Below are 20254 nucleotides of genomic sequence, written 5' to 3' on the forward strand. Positions count from 1 at the left end.
AAGGATAAAAACTAAGGGAAGGAGGAACAAACTCCTTATATATCTCCTGCTCTCATCTAAACTATCTGAGATCTTAATCACTCTTTTCAATCTCTGGTGCTTTAATCACCACTTTTCATATATTTCTGAAAATAAAAGTGTTATTCACATCATAATGATGCTGTTATTTTTTAATTGGTGTGTTTTGTTCTGCACAGGTAGGCAGCAGGCCAATGGTGCAGAGACCAGGACTCTACCAAAGGTGGAGAGGTTTGAGGGACATGTCACAAGTGCTCTTACTTCCTTATGATTTCTTATGAGTGCCTCAAACATGCTGTCTCATTTCCACATTTCTTAAAAATGCTGACCATGTCTACCATTTCTTCTATAACCACTATTAGATACAGCACTTATTTCTGTGTCTGCCTAACAAAAATTCTCTCTTGAATGATGCACTATGGATAGTTCTGATAACTAGAAACTCAACGAATCACCTGAATACTGTGAAGCTACTTTTCTTTGTGGATTTGGGAAAAATAGGGCAGACAGGAGCTCTGCTGGAGTGACTTCTCCTACTCTGAGAAAACATGTATGAGACTATTTACACTGATGAGAGGTTTGTGGCCTCTTAACCATACAACTCCAGTAGAGCTCACTTACATATTAAGGTTACTAGAGCAGAAGGCTATCTTTGTTAGATTTAAAGTCAGTACCTGTTAGGCAAAAAGTATGCAAAGTAAACACTCCCCTTAAAAAGCTGTTAAATAGATACTAAGTTCAACCTACATGACTTGGTGTAGCCAATCTTGTACAGTAAAATGCATGGTTATAATACACTAATAGAGTAGTATTAATAGAGTTCATATGCCAAATATGATTTTATAGTAATCCAAAAAATTATTCTTTCTCCCTTATAGTTTTAGTCGGGCAGGGAAGGAGGGAGAACAGCAACTCAGTTGAATCCAACTAAACTAGGAGCATATGCGTTATAACTCCACCAAACTACTCATTCTGCAGATTTATATACTTTTTATTGTGGCCTATTAAGTATTTTCAAGATTTACAAAAAGTAAAATAAAAAAATTACCTATCAGCAATATAAAACCAAATTATTTAAAAAATAATACAACTTGCTGCGATGCAAATGTTATTATTTATACTGGTAAAGTCTAAATAAATTTCAGTGACACTATTTCTACAAAAGTATCTATAATTTCATTAAATTTTAAATTGGCTTGTTAATAATTTTATAAACAATGTGTCAAAATTGGTTAATAGCCAATATCAGTATTTACTTCTAAATTTAAAAAACTCAAATGCTATTATACTCAGTAGAATAAAGTACTTTGGTAAACTGAGATTCTTATTAACAAAATTATATTCATCTGTACTTACAATAGTGAAAAAATGGTCAACTTAGTAGATGGTGTTTAATAATAAACTCAAAAAGTTGATAAACTTTCTATAAATCAGTGTTGAGAGCAGCCTGAAAGATAACCATAAATGTCTTTCTCTGGTAAGAAGAGTTCAGGGAAGAATTAAATCGAAGTCATAATAAAAAAATAACTTCTTAACTAGATAGCTAAACCATTCTAGGTACAAAATCATGACTAGGACGGAAGCAGCAAAGCTGGTGGAAGAGCGGATTTCAGTGAAAATAAAAATAAAGGGTAGTATTAAATCACATTCTATCTGATCTCTCAGTAGACAGGTAAGAAAAAATATATATAACTTTTCACTGTAAATATAGACTAAAAAAAATTAAAGTAAAAAACAGCATTTCACATTGACCTATAGATCTAACAGCAAAAAAGGAAGATTTACTGTGAAGCCCATCTCTAGGGGCAAACTTAATTTCAGAATCATGAAATATGTAAAAGTCTGGATACACTATTATGTTCTCTTCTCCTAGAAGAACACAGTAAGTTAAAAAAAAAAAGTTTGAAAGGAAAGTAAACATAAGGTACAAAAGCATCATTTAAGGTATTTTAAGAAATAATGTTATCACACAGTAACTCAAGACTTTGAAAAAAAATAATCCAATATTAGTAAGTAATATTTTGTTCTCCACTATGTAAAATCCATACTTCACAATCTAAACAGGAAATCTGGGACACCTGGGTGGCTCAGCGGTTGAGTGTCTGCCTTTGGCTTGGGGCGTGATCCCCGTCTTGGGATCGAGTCCCGCATCGGGCTCCCTGCATGGAGCCTGCCTTTCCCTCTGTCTGTGTCTCTTCTTCCTGTCTGTGTCTCTGCCTCTCTCTGTGTCTCTCATGAATAAATAAAGAAAATCTCTTTTTTAAAAAATAACAGGAAATCTACCTTTTCTATTCACAATATTATTTAAAGAATCGAAAACTTTTAAAAGTGGAAGGAAATTTGGACAATCAGTTTAACTATCCCCATGGTAAAATAAGGTGTCCAAGATTTCACCACAGAGTTGATAAATCCAAGTCTTATGGTGCCCAAGACAGTGCTCTTTACATTACAAACCAGCTTTTTCAGCACTGAGTCCCTAAAGGAAAACACTAAAAACCATGTTTAATTGTCTCTCTGAATATCATTTTGGGCTCTACATGACTAGTCTATTTCTCCCAAAATTATATAAAATAAATTAAACATAGGCTACAGCCAAATATAATAACAAACCACATATTTTAACTCTGTGTTTTTCAATGCAAAACAGCATAACCCATATGGAGACTATGAGCTCTAATCACATATTGCTTCCTTCCACTTATGCCAATTTGCTTCAAGGGTTGAGTATCCATAAATTTTTATGTCTATCTTCTACTGGTTAATTCTAAGAGAAGTAAATAGTTCATTATTCATTCAAAGTATAACGTTTTTGAAAAGGTATCCCTTAACCTCACCAATTTATTGCAGAGTCTGAGAACATATAGTTTAATTTTACTGACAATTCTTTGGTCTAATTTTTAATCTTTCAGTCTCATTATTTTAAAGTTTTGGGGGATCTGTTTATTGCTAAAAAAAAAAAAGGGCTCTTTTTGACCTTTCCCAGTGTAAAATGTTAGCTCAGTCCTATTTTCTAACTGCCAATCAAGAAATGTCATCTGTTATGTCTGTTTTGATATGCATCCAAGAGACAGGGCTATAGAGTCCCTGATATAAACAGCTGATGACTACTAGAACAAGAATGGAAGAGGAAAGACTGGAAACTGATACTTGAAAGTCAGTGCCAACTCTCAAAGGTAATACAGGAAGAAAACAATACACAAAGAAAAATGGCAATGTATGTAGAATACTTAGTGAGGCATTCCAAACACTCCCAAGAGTATTGCAGGTAATCCAAGTGTAGAAATAACACCAAGAACACTTCATTCATTGTAAGAGACAGAATAAACTCCCAAAGTATGGCAGTAAATTAAAATTTTTTTAAAAATTAAATCTACCATGAAGGTACTGCGTATTCTACAGTATTCCCACGTAAATACGTTAGTCTTCAATTCTCTTAGGAATCAGAGCTCATGTACAAAAAAATCTTACTTATTCTGCCAAATGACTTTATAGTTTTAATCAAGGACTGGCTGATGAATGAACTTACTCTAGATGAGTCATAAGAGGGGCTTGGTTGACCACTTGTTCCCCAAGATGCTGTACCTCCTCGTTCATCCATACCTAAGGAGAGAAGAAAGCGAAAGATATAAATCCAAAAGGCTACTATAATGGATTTGTTTTTATACACTATAGCAGAGAGTACAATTCAGTAAGCGGTATTTGCATTTGTATGGAACTAGCTGTATATCAAATCTTGTCTCAGAAACCCGAAGAAAATAAGTTATCCCAGAAAGTCCTCATTACTGCTCCATACAGCACCCTATATATAATGAACAATTTCAAAACCATGTCTTTGGAGACTTTAAAGTAGGGCATAACTTAGGTCTCCTCATTTCCGTCTCCATCCACTGCTACTTCTAAGAGTAGATGAAACCCCCAACTTTCTATGGGTTAGTCCTATGTGCACAAAAATATGAAGAATTTAGTTCTAATGGATAAGCCTTAGAAAATGACACCAAGTTGGGTGCATTGGTGGCCCAGTTAATTGTCTGTCTCTTGATTTGTGCTCAGGTCAGATCTCAGGGTTGTGAGATCAAGCCCTGCACTGGGCTCTGCATTGGGCATGGAGCCTGCTTAAGACTCTCTCTCTGCCCTTCCCCGCCTCCTCTCTAAAAAAAAAAAAAAAAAGAAAGAAAAAGGAGAATTAAACAATTTGAACTGTTCAAGTTAATAAAATTGGTTTCTAATGTAAAATTGATTAGATGTTCTAAACTGAAGATACCAAACTAAATCAAACTATACCAAATCATATCAAATCAACGTTAGTTACATTAAAACTAATAAAAATGATGTGACAATTCATCCTAGTGAAATCTCTAAAATCTGATTCTAAATGAGATCTACTCTTATGAAACTTTCAAAGGATAACTCAAAATGAAAAAGGATTAACAAAAAAATCAATTCATTGTGCTCCTTAATGTATCATCTGTAGATCTGACTCCATTATTCTCACCTTCCAGTCAGTCCCTAGAAAAAGTGAAAAGAGCTGGAGACCTCTCAACCCAGGTATCTCTCCCTTTTCTGTTCTGAGGATCAGTCTTTTTTTTCCTTGACTTCTAACAGGATATCCCTTTCCCAACCCTTTCCAAGTTTTCTATGATGAAACACAAAAAACTGACTTTTTTCATTCTTGCATGAGAAAACTCTAGATGGTATAAAGACAACATTCTGCTAAGTTTACAACCCCTTTTTCTTTAAAAAAAAAAAATTTCCTTGAAGTCCTCTGTGACTTAGATGAGAATGTAGTCTGTAGTAGGTTAAATACACAAATTCTCCAAGAACTAGCCACGATTCCCAAGCCTCTTGCACAGGGACAGAATTGCCAACTGAAGGAATAGGTGACAAACAAAGAAAGAAGAGTCAGCTTCCAAAGTAGAATCTACTAATCCCTAATTCAGCTGGAAAACTTTAATTTTTTCTTTTTATGAGTCTGTACTTTCTACAGTAAGTGATATTTTTTAAAGTTTTTAAAAACACTGTAGAGAAAAGAGAAGTGCCTACTACAGAAAACACTCTAGGCACAATTCCAAGTGAACCAGAAACTTTGAAAACACAGAGACCATGAATAAAAATACACAAGTGTTTTGTTCATGCTTGGATAATTCTTACTAAAATTCTAGACTTAGGAAAGATTCTACAAGTTTGGGAAATATCACTAAAAATATACTTTGTTACCATCTCTCCAGTATCACTAGTTACCTGTGGGCTATCTTCCAAGCATTTGCTTTGTAATCAACACCTTAGAACAGCAGCCAGAATTCCTATAAGGCTCAATCCAAGACAAAGGCTGTTTATTATAAACCCCCACAAAATCTAGTAATAAAATACTATGTATGAAACTGCAAATAAATTTACGAAAAGTTTAATTTTTTGAAAATACTTTCCATTTGCAACTATTTTTCTATATAAGTTTAACATTTTTTTTATACTACATAGCCCAAGTCAAATACAAACTTATATTGGCTACTGAAGGCAGAGACTCAAATTTTTTTTTTTTAATGAGACACACACAGAGAGGGGCACAGACATAGGCAGAGGGAGAAGCAGGCTCCCCATAGAAACCTGATGTGGCGGGGATCCCTGGGTGGCACAGCGGTTCGGCGCCTGCCTTTGGCCCAGGGCGCGATCCTGGAGACCCGGGATCGAATCCCACGTCGGGCTCCCGGTGCATGGAGCCTGCTTCTCCCTCTGCCTATGTCTCTGCCTCTCTCTCTCTCTCTCTGTGTGTGTGTGACTATCATAAATAAATAAAAATTAAAAAAAAATTTAAAAAAAAAAAAAAAAAGAAACCTGATGTGGAACTTAGTCCCAGGACCCCAGGATCACACCCCCTGAGCCAAAGGCAGACGCTCAAACACTAAGCCACCCAGGTGCCCCCATGTACACCCCTATTCTGTTGCATTATTTACAGCAGTCAAAAGGTGGAAGCAACTCAAGTATTCACTGACAGATGGATGGATAAACAAATGTGACATACACATACAATGGAATATTATTCAGCCTTAAAAATGAAGGAAATTCTTACACATGCTACAACTGGATGCTCCTAAAGACATTATGCTAAGTGAAATAAACCAGTCACAAAAAGGAAAAATATTGTACAATTTTGTTTATATCAGGTGCCTAGAGTAGTCAAATCTATGGAGACAAAACATAGAATGGTGGGGCTGGGGAGAAAAGGGGAATGACACTTTCAATGAAAATTCAGAGCATAGAATAGAAACTTATTTTGATGATCCTATCCTAATGAAAATAAAAAGACCACAGTTTGTTTTATGACTCTGAACTATCTATCAAATAAACAATAAATATGAGGTCTATGTGTTATTTACATATATCTGTAAAAAGAATACAAAAAGATGAGTGCCTTCAACAGAAAAAAAAAACATCATAGACAAGATTTAAAGATATATGAAATTCTGTGAAAACACATACTCATTTTTCATCAAGTGACACTAATTAGTTCCATGGCATAAAAGAAAAGCAAAGATTTAATGAATTAAATGAAATGGTAATTAATTAAGCCAATATCTAAAGAGTTTGACATATCAATGATACTAGACATGGCAGGGGCAGGGGGCAATGTTCAAAGGATGCTACAGACTAATAAGGATCTGGCTAGGTTTTAAACTCAGAGCTCTATAGTTTTATTGTTAATATATCCAGACTGAGTAGAAGGTCGTGGCTGGCACTGACAAAGGCAAGAGTCATCTTTCAGCATCAATGACTCCTTTCTGTTGAAGACAATGGTTGTACAAACAAAAGTATGACAGGAATAATAAACTTTCCAAAGTTCAACCATAAGACCAAGGTAAGCAGAAAAAAAGAAATCATACACAGGAAATAAACTTAAAAGACCAAAATTTATACAAATTGATAAAAACCTAAGTAACTATTTACCGACAAGAAAAACAATATAGTTGCAATACAGTGATCAGGGGGAAAATATTAAGATACATCTGTACCATCACTGCCATGTATTTTATTTCCTTCCCATTTCTAGTCTATGCATTCCAATGTCAGTAATTTTAGAGAAGCTAATTCCTTGATGGATAGATTAAAATGGTAGATGTAAGAGAAAATCTAATAATCGCTAAGTGGTAAAAACACTTCGAGTCTTGTTTAACTCTCTAATAAATTATTCTATTTCTATTCAACAAGATTAAAAGGGGGTTAATCAGTAATTTAATATAGAGATTTAAATGACCCTTTTCTTCTTTAATATTTTATATACAGATTCTCTTAAGTACATGCTCTTTTATTTGGAACCAATTAAATAAAGTCCAATATATATTTTGATTCCATAGGTCCAGTTTTAAAAAGTATATATACTATTTTTAATATTTTCCAGTAAAGAACATTAAATTTTTATGTAAAAAAATCAATGATTTGTAAATTCAATTAAACAATTTGCTACCTTCTCATTTAATAGAAAAAGTAACTAAAAATAAGACAAAAATCACTACATACACAGCCCCTTAATAGGCTAGGACTCTGAAGGAGGAATAAGAGATAAAAAGTTTTTGAGGTGTCAGAGAGCAAAATTATTGGAGTAGCAAGTAAACTTCTTGGTAAAGCTTGACAGATGTCAATATTCACTTTTCTATGAAGTACTCAAATATTAGTCTATCTGCTTCCTCTCTGATGCTACTATCTTTAGTTTCTCACCAGAAGTGTAAACTATCTCACAACTTCTATCCTATCTCTTTTCTTTTATTCTCCTAGTACAGAGTCTTTTAGATATCTCTAAGTTTTTAACCACTAGGAAAAACTGGAAACAGACTTTGGTTGGGGAGGGGAATGATTTTTCTATACCCTAAACACCTGGGGTTTTTTTCTTCCACATAAACCCAAAATAGTACAGAGTTTGTGTACACAAAGCATTACTCATGGTTTCATGAAACTCAGGAAAGACTTGCCTGGAGGTAAAAGGGATGAATGAGGAGAAAAGCTGCTGACTATTCTTTCTTTCCCTTTTTCTTTTTCATTGTTACCAATGACTCTGCCACCTGAGAATAAGTAAAGTGCAAACAGGTCTGGAATTGGGCAAATATCTGAAATATTTGTTTCAGGTAATAGTAGGCCATCTTGAGCAGAGAAGGAATAAAGGAAAAAGGGGGACAATACAAAGAATGGGGTGAAGACTGGTTAGGATATCCTTGCAGTAAAGCTGGTAAGAAAAACAAGACACTACAACCACTCTGCTTGGTACCTATCCTTATAAAAAAGGAACATACATAAAGTTGGAACACACACACACACACACACACACACACAAACTCCTCCTTTAGGAGCACTGAAATCAAGTTTTTTATCCTAGCAAGTAAAATGTACTTCACAAATATCAAATTCTAAGGACTGTTATAAATAAGGCAAAGATAATATATTTTGCAGGATTGCCGTCTGCTAAAAGGTGATTCAATAAATGATTTGATGAAAGAAATCGTATTAGAGATGGCTATGTCAGATAATCAAACCTATGAATTTGTCTCTTCAATAGTTTCTCTACTCAATTTTATTGTGGAGTAATAATATTTGTTTAGATAACACTCCAAGGCTGCAATCAATTGTAAAATAATATACAAGTAAATCCACCACCATTTTTATTGTATGATTTTAGATACTTGTGAAATAATCTACCAATGTGTTTTTCCAGGAATTTATTGTGAAACAGCATCAGTTAGAATAGCAAATATTTTGTTGTTATATTAAACATTAATGAAAACAAGTAAAATAAAAAAGCTATGATAATATTAAAATTCTAAGTGAATTTAAGAGAAGACATGGTGCCCAATGTGACAGACTTAACAATGATTACAACAGTTTTAAACTTATTTAAAGGGATCCCTGGGTGGCGCAGCGGTTTGGCGCCTGCCTTTGACCCAGGGCGTGATCCTGGAGACCCAGGATCGAATCCCACATCGGGCTCCCGGTGCATGGAGCCTGCTTCTCCCTCTGCCTGTGTCTCTGCCTCTCTCTCTCTCTCTCTCTGTGACTATCATAAATAAATAAAAAATTTAAAAAAATATATATATATAAAAAAAATAAACTTATTTAAAAAATTGAGATACTATATAATGAAGAGTCAAATAAAATGATCTAATTCTTTTAAAAGTATATAAAAAATAAGAACAAAAAAATAAGAACAGTAAGAAGAATAAAAGTAAGCACAGGTCATTTTTCAAAATTCAATTACAATTTCTGTTTGGTATTATTAAGAACAAAAATTTACAAGAAGGGATATTCTAGGGCCAAATATATTAGAGTAAGGTAGTAAACACATGGCTAATTCCAAGAAAATGGCTAATTTTGAAAATAACTTTCGAACACAGTTATTCTGCTATGTTATTAGCATAGCATCTATATTAGCATCATTCTATATAAATACTGTGTAAAGATACTGTGTAAATATCATGTAAAGATACACTCTATATAAATACCGTGTAAACATTCCCGTAATTTAAACAGAATAGAAGATCCAAAGAAAATGGCAAGTCTACCTTTTTACAAAAGATAGATAACTGCCTGAAGGCCAGGAATTGAAACTAAATTCCAGGGGGCAAGCAAGGTATGTTGTACCATACTAGGAGCTATCTGGTATCTTGTTTCCCCTGCTTTGTGAAAGCAGACTATTTCTATGAAACGTCTTATGAAAAGACTTTTGTAACTTGAAATGGCAAAAAGCAAAGAAGTAATTACCATTTGTAAAAGCAAAAATCCTCTTCCAATTTCTTTCAGTTACCAAAAACAGGTACAAATATAGGTCTTTGGTAAAAGCAAGTGGCATAAAGTGAACTTCTGGATAGCAGAAGATACCTGTACTCCTTTCTCCAATATAAATACTAAAAGCCTTGTATCTAAACAGCATTGCCAGTTGTTTTGCTCTTTAGAGGCACTAAAGACAGTCAACTCATAAAAACAGACTTGACTGTCTCTTTCAGACTCTGAATGAGTCTCAGCAAAAAGTCTCTCAATGTACAATCCTACTAGATTGACTTTATACATTTCTAAAATCTGTGATTATTTTTAAACATGATCATCTTAGCCCAAACCATCAGCCATCATCTCTGACCTATATTACTGTAATAGCCTCCTGAATCCTTCTTCTAGCCCTTCTACAATCTGTATTCTTTACATAACAACGAGAATGACCTTTTAAAAACAAATCACATCAATCCTATGCACAAAACCTACCATCAGTTTCCATCTCATTCAAAATTGAATTGGTCTACAATGTTTTTACAGGTTCTGTCTGCCACCTCTGACTTTATCTCTACCAATCCTTCTCTTGGATCAATCCATTTCAACAACATGAACCCCTGCTTTTGCTCAAATACACCAAACATGCCCCTTTCTTGGGTCCCTTCCATTTGTTCTTTCTTCTTCATAAAATGCTCCCCATATCTCAATGGTCTTTCCCTTAATTTCCTCCAGGTCTCTATTCAAATGTCATCCTTTTGTCATCCATTGTCTGCCTTTTACCAACAGATTGAAAAATCCTTGAAAATAGGGATGAAGTTTATTTTGTTCACTGTTAAATATCTGGTACTGAAAACAGTACAAGTAGGTACTAATAAATATTTATGGAAGAATGCATGTATAAAGTAGAATAAAATCAGTTTAATAAAAGTGAGGCAGAAACTGGTTCCCTGTTTGTTAGCTTATCATTCCTTTTTTAGACAATAATCAAAACCAATATTCTAAATGACTATACTTTTTTGAAAATTCTATGAGAAGCAGTGAGATTGCAAGTGACTCTATAAGCTAAACAACTAATTACTCTCAAAGAGCAAAAATTATTAACAACTTTTAAAGAAACTTAAATCCTCACTAGGATTGGTAGCTAAACCAACACAGACCTTAGAGACCATTAACTGTGAAATGATCTCATCACATGCCCTAAGAAAAATCACTTTGTAGTCATTATAATATAGTAGACTGCTAGAGAAGGAATTTTAAATATAAAATGTTCCCAAAAGATTCATATACTCAGCATGATGTTGGGATATTTACAAGTGTGGTTAGAAATGTAATGAATCTCTTGAATTTGTAACACCTTTCTTTCGTATTTCCTTAATCACTCTTCACATTAATTTCTACCTCATCAATACCTCAACTACCACACTTGTTCCCTTCATGTATACAGTGCTCTGGTTCAGGTACTATGTATTGCTTGTTCATCTATTTTATTTCCATTTCAATCCACACTTAATGTTGCCAGTATATTACCTTGTCATAAACACAAGTTGGATCAGATCCATTCACTCCACAAATGTGATCCTCTGCTGCTTCAGGAATAATATTCACACTCCTGAGTGTGGCATTCTTCCAGGTGGTCTCAAGCTACCTTTTCATCTTCAGTACTTACAGTATCTCTTCAAAAACTCAATGCTTCCACCCTCATCCGGATATTAATCACTCCCTAAACATACCAAATTCATATTCTACCCCTACCGTTCCCTGGCCCCAGAATATCTACCTTTATCTAATTCCTGACCTATTAAACTTCTAATTTTGATTCAGCCTAAGATCAAATGCCCTCCCCCTCTGAGAAGTGTTCTCCATTAACTAAGTCTAAATTAACTACCCTTTTTTTTAAGATTTTATTTATTCATGAGAGACACAGTGAGAGAGAGAGAGGCAGAGACACAGGCAGAGGGAGAAGCAGGCTCCATGCAGGGAACCTGATGTGGGACTCCAGGACTCCAGGATCATGCCCTGGGCTGAAAGCAGGCGCTAAACCACTGAGCCACCCAGGGATCCCCTAACTACACTTCTTGAGAAGTTTATTTGCACTTATTCTGTCGTAAACCCTGTTGGTTGTTTTCATTTGCATTGTACAGATAAAACTTTATGGTAGGGAGCATACTTTGTTCATCTCTATGCTCTTCTGGTACCTAGCAGAAGTGTCATATTCTGCATTCAAATGTTTACTGAATGATTAAGAACATATTAAATTAGGGCATTCATATAACTGTCATAAGAATTCAGTAACCATGGATGGGTTAAAAAGATCCAAAATAGAAAAGTTAATGTCTAGCAATCTAAGTAGATCAAGAATTAGTAAAATAATAATTATTTTTTAAACAAAGTATTATTTTATAAAGCAGATCACAAATATGTTAGAGGAAATCTTAAAAGTGACCTACTAAGCTCAGCTTCCAAAACAATGCCGTAAGCACCCACAGAGAGCTTCTATAAATTCTGGGGGAAAATACAAATATAAAACAACTACTTAAAGCTCTGGACAGTGAACAAAACCAGGCTGATTTTCGATGAGAATATAAACTTGGAAAAAACGACTAGAATAAGTGACTTTCTCATTCTTAAAGCTTTATTCTGCACATAAGCAGTAGCCACAACAGGCAGGAACCATCCTTTTTTATATATATATAAAGGAGGCATTTTTTAAATTTTATTATTTTTTATTTATTTTTATTTATTTATGATAGTCAGAGAGAGAGAGAGAGAGAGAGAGAGAGAGAGGGGCAGAGACACAGGCAGAGGGAGAAGCAGGCTCCATGCACCGGGAGCCTGACGTGGGATTCGATCCCGGGTCTCCAGGATCGCGCCCTGGGCCAAAGGCAGGCGCTAAACCGCTGCGCCACCCAGGGATCCCAGGAACCAGAGTTCCAATGAAAAACGGTCTTTCTAGCTTGAAGAAAAAGAGGACAGAGCGAGGACAGCCATGTAATGACAAAATCCCCAAAAGAAGAGATACATAAAAGAGCAGTCTCAAATTTTTGGTATATCTCTGCACCAGTCTTGGCAGAGCCCTGAAGCACATATTCACAGGGCAGGCCAAGGCAGTCTGTATCTGAGGCAAAAAAGATCGAACTGAGATTTGAGCAGGTGCCAACCTCAGGCAACACTTTAAGTCTAATCCAATTAATGGTCACTAAACCAAAAAAAATCCAAATTCTTTGGAGGAACAAGAAAACAAAATTTCCACAAAAATAACATTCACGATATTCTGAATACAATCCTAAATTCCTTCATAATGAAATATGACCCAATCTCAAAAGAAAAGATAATCAAGGGAGATCAACCTAAGATGGCCCCGATTTGAGATTTTCAGATAAGGACATTAAAGTAGATACTATAACCAGGCTTAATGAAGTAAAGGACATATGCTCAAAATGAAAGAAAAGACAGAAAATCTAACAGGTAAAAAAGAAAACAGAAGATAACAGATATAAGTCTTAGAAATAAAGTATCTAAAATCTTAAAAAAAAATGTCCAGAATGTGTTTAAAGTAAGAATGGTGATGACAGAGAAAAGGGCAAATTTGATGACTGCTCAATTGAAATAATTCAATTTGATAAAAACAGGAAAAAATATTGAAAATCAACAGGACCTTAGAAACCTAAGGGAAGATATTAAAAAGTTTAACATAGGCATAAATGGCAGAATAAAGAAAATAGGAAAAAAAATGTTAAGGAATAATGGCCCCAAATTCCACAAATCTGGTAAGAGACATAAACATAAACCAATTACAGACACTCAGTAAGCCTCTACAGGATAAATATGAAAAAACCCCATACCTAGACATATACAGTCAACTTCTGACAACCAAAAATACAAAGATAAAGTTCAAAGTGGTAAAAGAGACATATTACATACAGAAAAACTACAATTCAAATTATTGCAAACTTGTCCCCACAAACTATGGATGTTAATATATGTGGAAACACATCTTTAAAGCAAAAGGAAAGGAGGGGTATCAACCAAAATACAAATATCTTTCAACAATGGAGGTGAAATCCATTCTCAAAAAAAAGGAAAAGAAACTGCAGTACAATAACTACTAAAGAAGTTCTTCGACCTTGGAGGGGCAAGATGGCGGAAGAGCAGGGTCCCCAAATCACCTGTCCCCACCAAATTACCTAGATAACCTTCAAACCATCCTGAAAATTTACGAATTCGGCCTGAGATGTAAAGAGAGACCAGCTGGAATGCTACAGTGAGAAGAGTTCGCGCTTCTATCAAGGTAGGAAGACGGGGAAAAAGAAATAAAGGAACAAAAGGCCTCCGAGGGGGAGGGGCCCCGCGAGGAGCCGGGCTGAGGCCGGGGCGAGTGTCCCCAGGACAGGAGAGCCCCGTCCCGGAGGAGCAGGAGCTGCACCAACCTTCCCGGGCGGGCGGAAAGGGGCTCGCAGGGAGTTGGAGCAGGACCCAGGAGGGCGGGGATGCCCTCGGGCTCCCTGGGACACTAACAGACACCTGCGAGCGCAGGAGAGTGCTCCGAGCTCCCTAAGGGCTGCAGCGCGCACTGCGGGACCGACCGGAGCAGCTCGGAGGGGCTCGGGCGGCGGCTCCGCGGAGGGGGCTGCGGGGCGGGAGCGCGAATCCCACAGCGCAGGCCCCGGAGCACAGGGCGCCGGGACACAGCCCAGGATCCGGCCTCCCCCCGGGACAGGCAGAGGCCCGGAGGGCCCAGGACAGCGAGGACGCTCCTGCCCCGAGCTGAGCAGATCAGCGGCCCCGCCCCGGAGCCTCCAGGCCCTGCGGACGGAGAAGAGCCGAGAGCCCCGAGCCCCGTAGTTCCTGCGGAGGCTGAATCCAGGCTTCCAGAGTTGCCATAGCAACTGCGGCTGATCCTCCTGGGGCCCCAAGGGGTAAACAACCCCCGCTGAGCCCGGCAGCAGGCAGGGGCAGAGCAGCTCCCCCAAGTGCTAACACCTGAAAATCAGCACAGCAGGCCCCTCCCCCAGAAGACCAGCTGGACGGACCAGTGATACTCCCCCGTGTTCCAATACAACTTGTTTTTGGCCACTCTGCACTGAGCAAAATGACTAGAAGGAAAACCTCAACTCAAAAGAAAGAATCAGAAACAGCCCTCTCTCCCACAGAGTTACAAAATCTGGATTACACTTCAATGTCAGAAAGCCAATTCAGAAGCACTATTCTACAGCTACTGGTGGCTCTAGAAAAAAGCATTAAGGACTCACGAGACTTCATGACTGCAGAATTTAGATCCAATCAGGCAGAAATTAAAAATCAATTGAATGAGATGCAATCCAAACTAGAAGTCCTAACGACGAGGGTTAACGAGGTGGAAGAACGAGTGAGTGACATAGAAGACAAGTTAATGGCAAAGAGGGAAACTGAGGAAAAAAGAGACAATCAATTAAGGGACCATGAAGACAGATTAAGGCAAATAAATGACAGTCTGAGGAAGAAAAACCTACGTTTAATTGGGGTTCCCGAGGGCGCCGAAAGGGCCAGAGGGCCAGAATATGTATTTGAACAAATCCTAGCTGAAAACTTTCCCAATCTGGGAAGGGAAACAGGCATTCAGATCCAGGAAATAGAGAGATCCCCCCCTAAAATCAATAAAAACCGTTCAACACCTCGACATCTAATAGTGAAGCTTGCAAATTCCAAAGATAAAGAGAAGATCCTTAAAGCAGCAAGAGACAAGAAGTCCCTGACTTTCATGGGGAGGAATATTAGGGTAACAGCAGACCTCTCCACAGAGACTGGCAGGCCAGAAAGGGCTGGCAGGATATATTCAGGGTCCTAAATGAGAAGAACATGCAACCAAGAATACTTTATCCAGCAAGGCTCTCATTCAAAATGGAAGGAGAGATAAAGAGCTTCCAAGACAGGCAGGAACTGAAAGAATATGTGACCTCCAAACCAGCTCTGCAAGAAATTTTAAGGGGGACTCTTAAAACTCCCCTTTAAGAAGAAGTTCAGTGGAACAATCCACAAAAACAAGGACTAAATAGATATCATGATAACACTAAACTCATATCTGTCAATAGTAACTCTGAACGTGAATGGGCTTAATGACCCCATCAAAAGGCGCAGGGTTTCAGACTGGATAAAAAAGCAGGACCCATCTATTTGCTGTCTACAAGAGACTCATATTAGACAGAAGGACACCTACAACCTGAAAATAAAAGGTTGGAGAACCATTTACCATTCAAATGGTTCTCAAAATATACCCTAAAAACTATAGAACACTTCTGAAAGAAATTGAGGAAGACACAAAGAGATGGAAAAATATTCCATGCTCATGGATTGGCAGAATTAATATTGTGAAAATGTCAATGTTACCCAGGGCAATTTACACGTATAATGCAATCCCTATCAAAATACCATGGACTTTCTTCAGAGACTTAGAACAAGTTATTTTAAGATTTGTGTGGAATCAGAAAAGACCCCGAACAGCCAGGGGAATTTTAAAAAAGAAAACCATATCTGGGGGCATCACAATGCCAGATTTCAGGTTGTACTACAAAGCTGTGTTCATCAAGACAGTGTGGTACTGGCACAAAAACAGACATATAAATCAATGGAACAGAACAGAGAACCCAGAAATGGACCCTGAACTTTATGGTCAACTAATATACGATAAAGGAGGAAAGACGATCCACTGAAAGAAAGACAGTCTCTTCAATAAATGGTGCGGGGAAAATTGGACATCCACATGCAGAAGAATGAAACTGGACCACTCTCTTGCACCATACACAAAGATAAACTCAAAATAGATGAAAGATCTAAATGTGAGACAAGATCCCATCAAAATCCCAGAGGAGAACTCAGGCAACACCCTTTTTGAACTTGGCCACAGTAACCGGAGAAGGACAAACAGTGTATGTTCCCATTCATTTGGGGAATATGAATAATAGTGAAAGGGAATATAAGGGAAGGGAGAAGAAATGTGTGAGAAATATCAGAAAGGGAGTCAGAACATAAAGACTTCTAACTCTGGGAAATGAACTAGGGGTGGTGGAGGGGGAGGAGGGCGGGGGGGTGGGGGTGAATGGGTGACAGGCACTGAGGGGTACACTTGACGGGATGAGCACTGGGTGTTATTCTGTATGTTGGTAAATTGAACACCAATAAAATTAATTAAAAAAAAAATTTTGTACCTTAGGTGCGTTCACCCTAAAAAAAAAAAGAAGTTCTTCAAGTTGAAGCAAATGTTACCAGAGAGAATTTTGGAAACTGAGGAGGGAAAGAAGAGCATCAGAAATCGTAAATATAAAAGCTTATATTTTCCTTTTAACATTGTTAAAACATTTATATAAAAAATTACAGGCACAGTATGTCCTTCACAGACACTGTATTTATTACAAACTGAAAGTCTGTGGCAACTCTGCATTGAACAAGTCTATTTGCACCATTTTTCCAGAAGCATTTCTCACTTAATGTTTCTATGTCATATTTTGGTAATTCTTGCAATATTTCATATTTGTCATCATTATTATACTTATTATGATGATCAGTGATCTTTGATGTTACTATTGTAACTGTTTTGGGGAGTCGCTGCACCCATATGTGAACTTCATAAATGTGGTGTGTATTCCAACTGCTCTACCAACTTACTACTCCCCAACTCTCTCACTCTCATTCTCCATCTCCTCAAGCCTCCCTGTTCCCTGAGACACAACAATATTGAAATCAGGCCAATGAATAACCCTACAATGGCCTGTAAGTGTTCAAGTAAAAGAAAGAGCTGTACATTTCTGACTTTAAATCAAAAGCTAGAAATGAATAAAGCTTAGTGAGAAAGGCATGTCAAAATCCAAGACAAGCCCAAAGCTAGGTCTCCTTGCCAAACAGCCAAGTTATGAATACAAAGGAAAAGTTCTGGAAGAAAATTACAAGTACTATTCCAGTGAATACATGACTGATGAGAAAGCAAAACACCTTTAATGCTGATATGAAGATTTAGTGGTCTGGACAGAAGACCAAAGCAGTTACAATATTCCCTTAGGCCAAAGCCTAATCCAAAGCAAAGCCTTAACTCTCCACAAGTCTATGAGGGCTGAGAAAGATGAGGGGGCTGCAGAAGTCTGAAGCTAGCAGAGGCAGATTCATAAAGTTAGGGAAGGAAGCCATCCCCACAACATAAAAGTACAAAGTGAAGCAGCACATATTGATGCAGAAGCTGCAATGAGTATCCAGAAGATCTAGCTAATGTAATTTCTAAAAGGTGGCTGTAATAAACAAAAGATTTTCAGTGTAGATGAAATAGTCTTATATTGGAAAAAGATGCCATCTAGGATTTGAATAACTGGACAGAAGAAGTCAATGCCTGGCTTCAAATCTTCAATGGACAGGATGTATTGTTAGGGTCTAATGCAGCTGGTGACCTGACCTGAAGTTGAAGCTAATGCTCAGTTACCAAGATGAAAATCCTAGGGACCTTAAGAATCATGCTAAATACATTCTATCTGTGCTCTATAAATGGAATGACAAAGCCTGGATGACAGCCTATCTGTTTACAACACGGTTTATTGAATATTTTAAGCCCACTGTTCAGACCTACTACTCAGGATAAAAAAAAAGATTCCTTTCAAAACATTACCACTCACATTCGCAGGGCACCTGGTCATCCAGGAGCCCTGATGGAGATATACAATGAGATTAATGTTGTTTTCATGCCTGCTCACCACCACATCCATTCTGCAGCTATGGATCAAGAAGTAATTTTTACTTTCCTATCCTATTGAAAAAATACATTTCATAAGGCTAGTGCTGCTACTGATAACTCCTCTGATGGATCTGTGCAAAGTCAACTAAAAACCTTCTGGAAAGGATTCACCACTCTAGATATCATTAAGAACATGTGTGATTCATGGGAAGAGGTAAAGATATCAACATGAACAGGAGTTTGGAAGAAGCTGATTCTAATGCTCATGAATGACTTTAAGGGGGTGAAGACTTCAGTGGAGAAGAAACTGTAGATCATGTGGAAATATCAAGAAAACTAGAATTAGAAGTGGATTCTGAAGATGTGACTAAATTGCTGTAATTTCATGATAAAATTTTAACGGATGAGGAGCTACTTCTTACAGATGAGTAAAGAAAGTGGTTTCTTAAAAAAAAAGAAAGAAAAGAAAGTGGTTTCTTGAGATGGAATTTACTCCTGGTGAAGATGCTGTGAAGAGTGCTGAGACGAAAACAAAAGGATTTAGAAGATGCTGTGAAGAGTGCTGAGAGATGAAAACAAAAGGATTTAGAATATTATAAAAAAACTTAGTTGATAAAACAGTGGTAGGGTCTGAAAAGACTGACTCCGATTTTTAAAGTTTTTACTGTGGGTAAGTTGATAAGACAGTGGTAGGGTCTGAAAAGACTGACTCCAATTTTTAAAGTTTTTACTGTGGGTAAAATGCTAACAAATAGCAACAGACACTACAAAAGAAATCATCTGTGAAAGGAGGAGGCAATTGATGCAGCAAACTTCACTGGCATTTTGAGAAATTGCCCCAACCTTCAGCAACCATTACCCTGATCAATCTGCAGCCATCAAGATCAAAGCAAGAACCTCTAATTATATGGTCTCATTCATTTGGGGAATATAAATAATAGTGAAAGGGAATAGATGGGAAGGGAGAAGAAATGGGTAGGAAATAGCAGAAAGGGAGACAGAACATGGAAAACTAACTCTGGGAAATGAACTAGGTGTGGTGGAAGGGGAGGAGGACGGGGGGTGGAGGTGACTGGGTGGCGGGCACTGAGGGGGGCACTTGACGGGATGAGCATTGAGTGTTATTCTGTACAATGGCAAATTGAACACCAATAAAAACTAAATTTATTATTTAAAAAAAGAAGAAATGTCAGAGAAAGACAAAAAAAAAAAAAAAAAAGAACCTCTACCAGCAAGAAGATGACAATTTACTGAAAGCTCTGATGATGGCTAGCATTTTTTAACAGTGAAGTATTTTTAAATTAAGGTGTGTACATTGTTTCTTTATACATAATGCTACTGCACACTTAACAGATTACAGTATAGTATAAATATAACTTTTGGATGCAATGGAAAAGCAAATCATTTGACTCACTTTATTGCAATAGTCACTTTACTGATAGTGGTCTGGAAGTAAACCCACAATATTTCTGAGGTATATTTGCATAACATTCTCTTATAGAAGTTAAAATATATTTAGAAATCATTCTTATGAAAAACATAGCATAAAGGAAGACAGAGATAGAGGTAAATAGACTTGTAAGGTCACAAGATTTCTGCATTTTACATGAACTAGTCCCAATATTAACTCTAAATAGACTGTGAGAAGTTAATGATGTGTATTAACATACTTAGAAAAGCTACCCCCCAAAAAGCATAGGCATTGCTAAGAAGCTAACAAATAAATTAAAAGGGAGTACTAAGAAACAGGCATATTTTTATTTAAAAGAACCAAAGTAAAGTACAACAAAATACAGAGAAAAAAAT

The 20254-nt window shown here is 36.9% G+C and overlaps 1 protein-coding gene across 8 annotated transcripts in view; it reads right to left on the minus strand.

The window, feature by feature from the left end:
• The window catches only part of TCF12 (transcription factor 12), a 375082-nt gene that overhangs the window by 223087 nt on the left and 131741 nt on the right, over positions 1 to 20254 (minus strand). For all 8 annotated transcript variants that reach the window (XM_055319710.1, XM_055319706.1, XM_055319716.1 and 5 more), the window contains one exon: positions 3545 to 3618. In XM_055319710.1, the coding sequence (XP_055175685.1) occupies positions 3545 to 3618 (74 nt within the window). Of the gene's footprint in view, positions 1 to 3544; positions 3619 to 20254 lie in introns of those variants that run through there.

Source organism: Nyctereutes procyonoides, unplaced genomic scaffold, assembly GCF_905146905.1.
Source record: "Nyctereutes procyonoides isolate TBG_1078 unplaced genomic scaffold, NYPRO_anot_genome, whole genome shotgun sequence".
NCBI classification, from domain to species: Eukaryota; Metazoa; Chordata; class Mammalia; order Carnivora; family Canidae; genus Nyctereutes; species Nyctereutes procyonoides.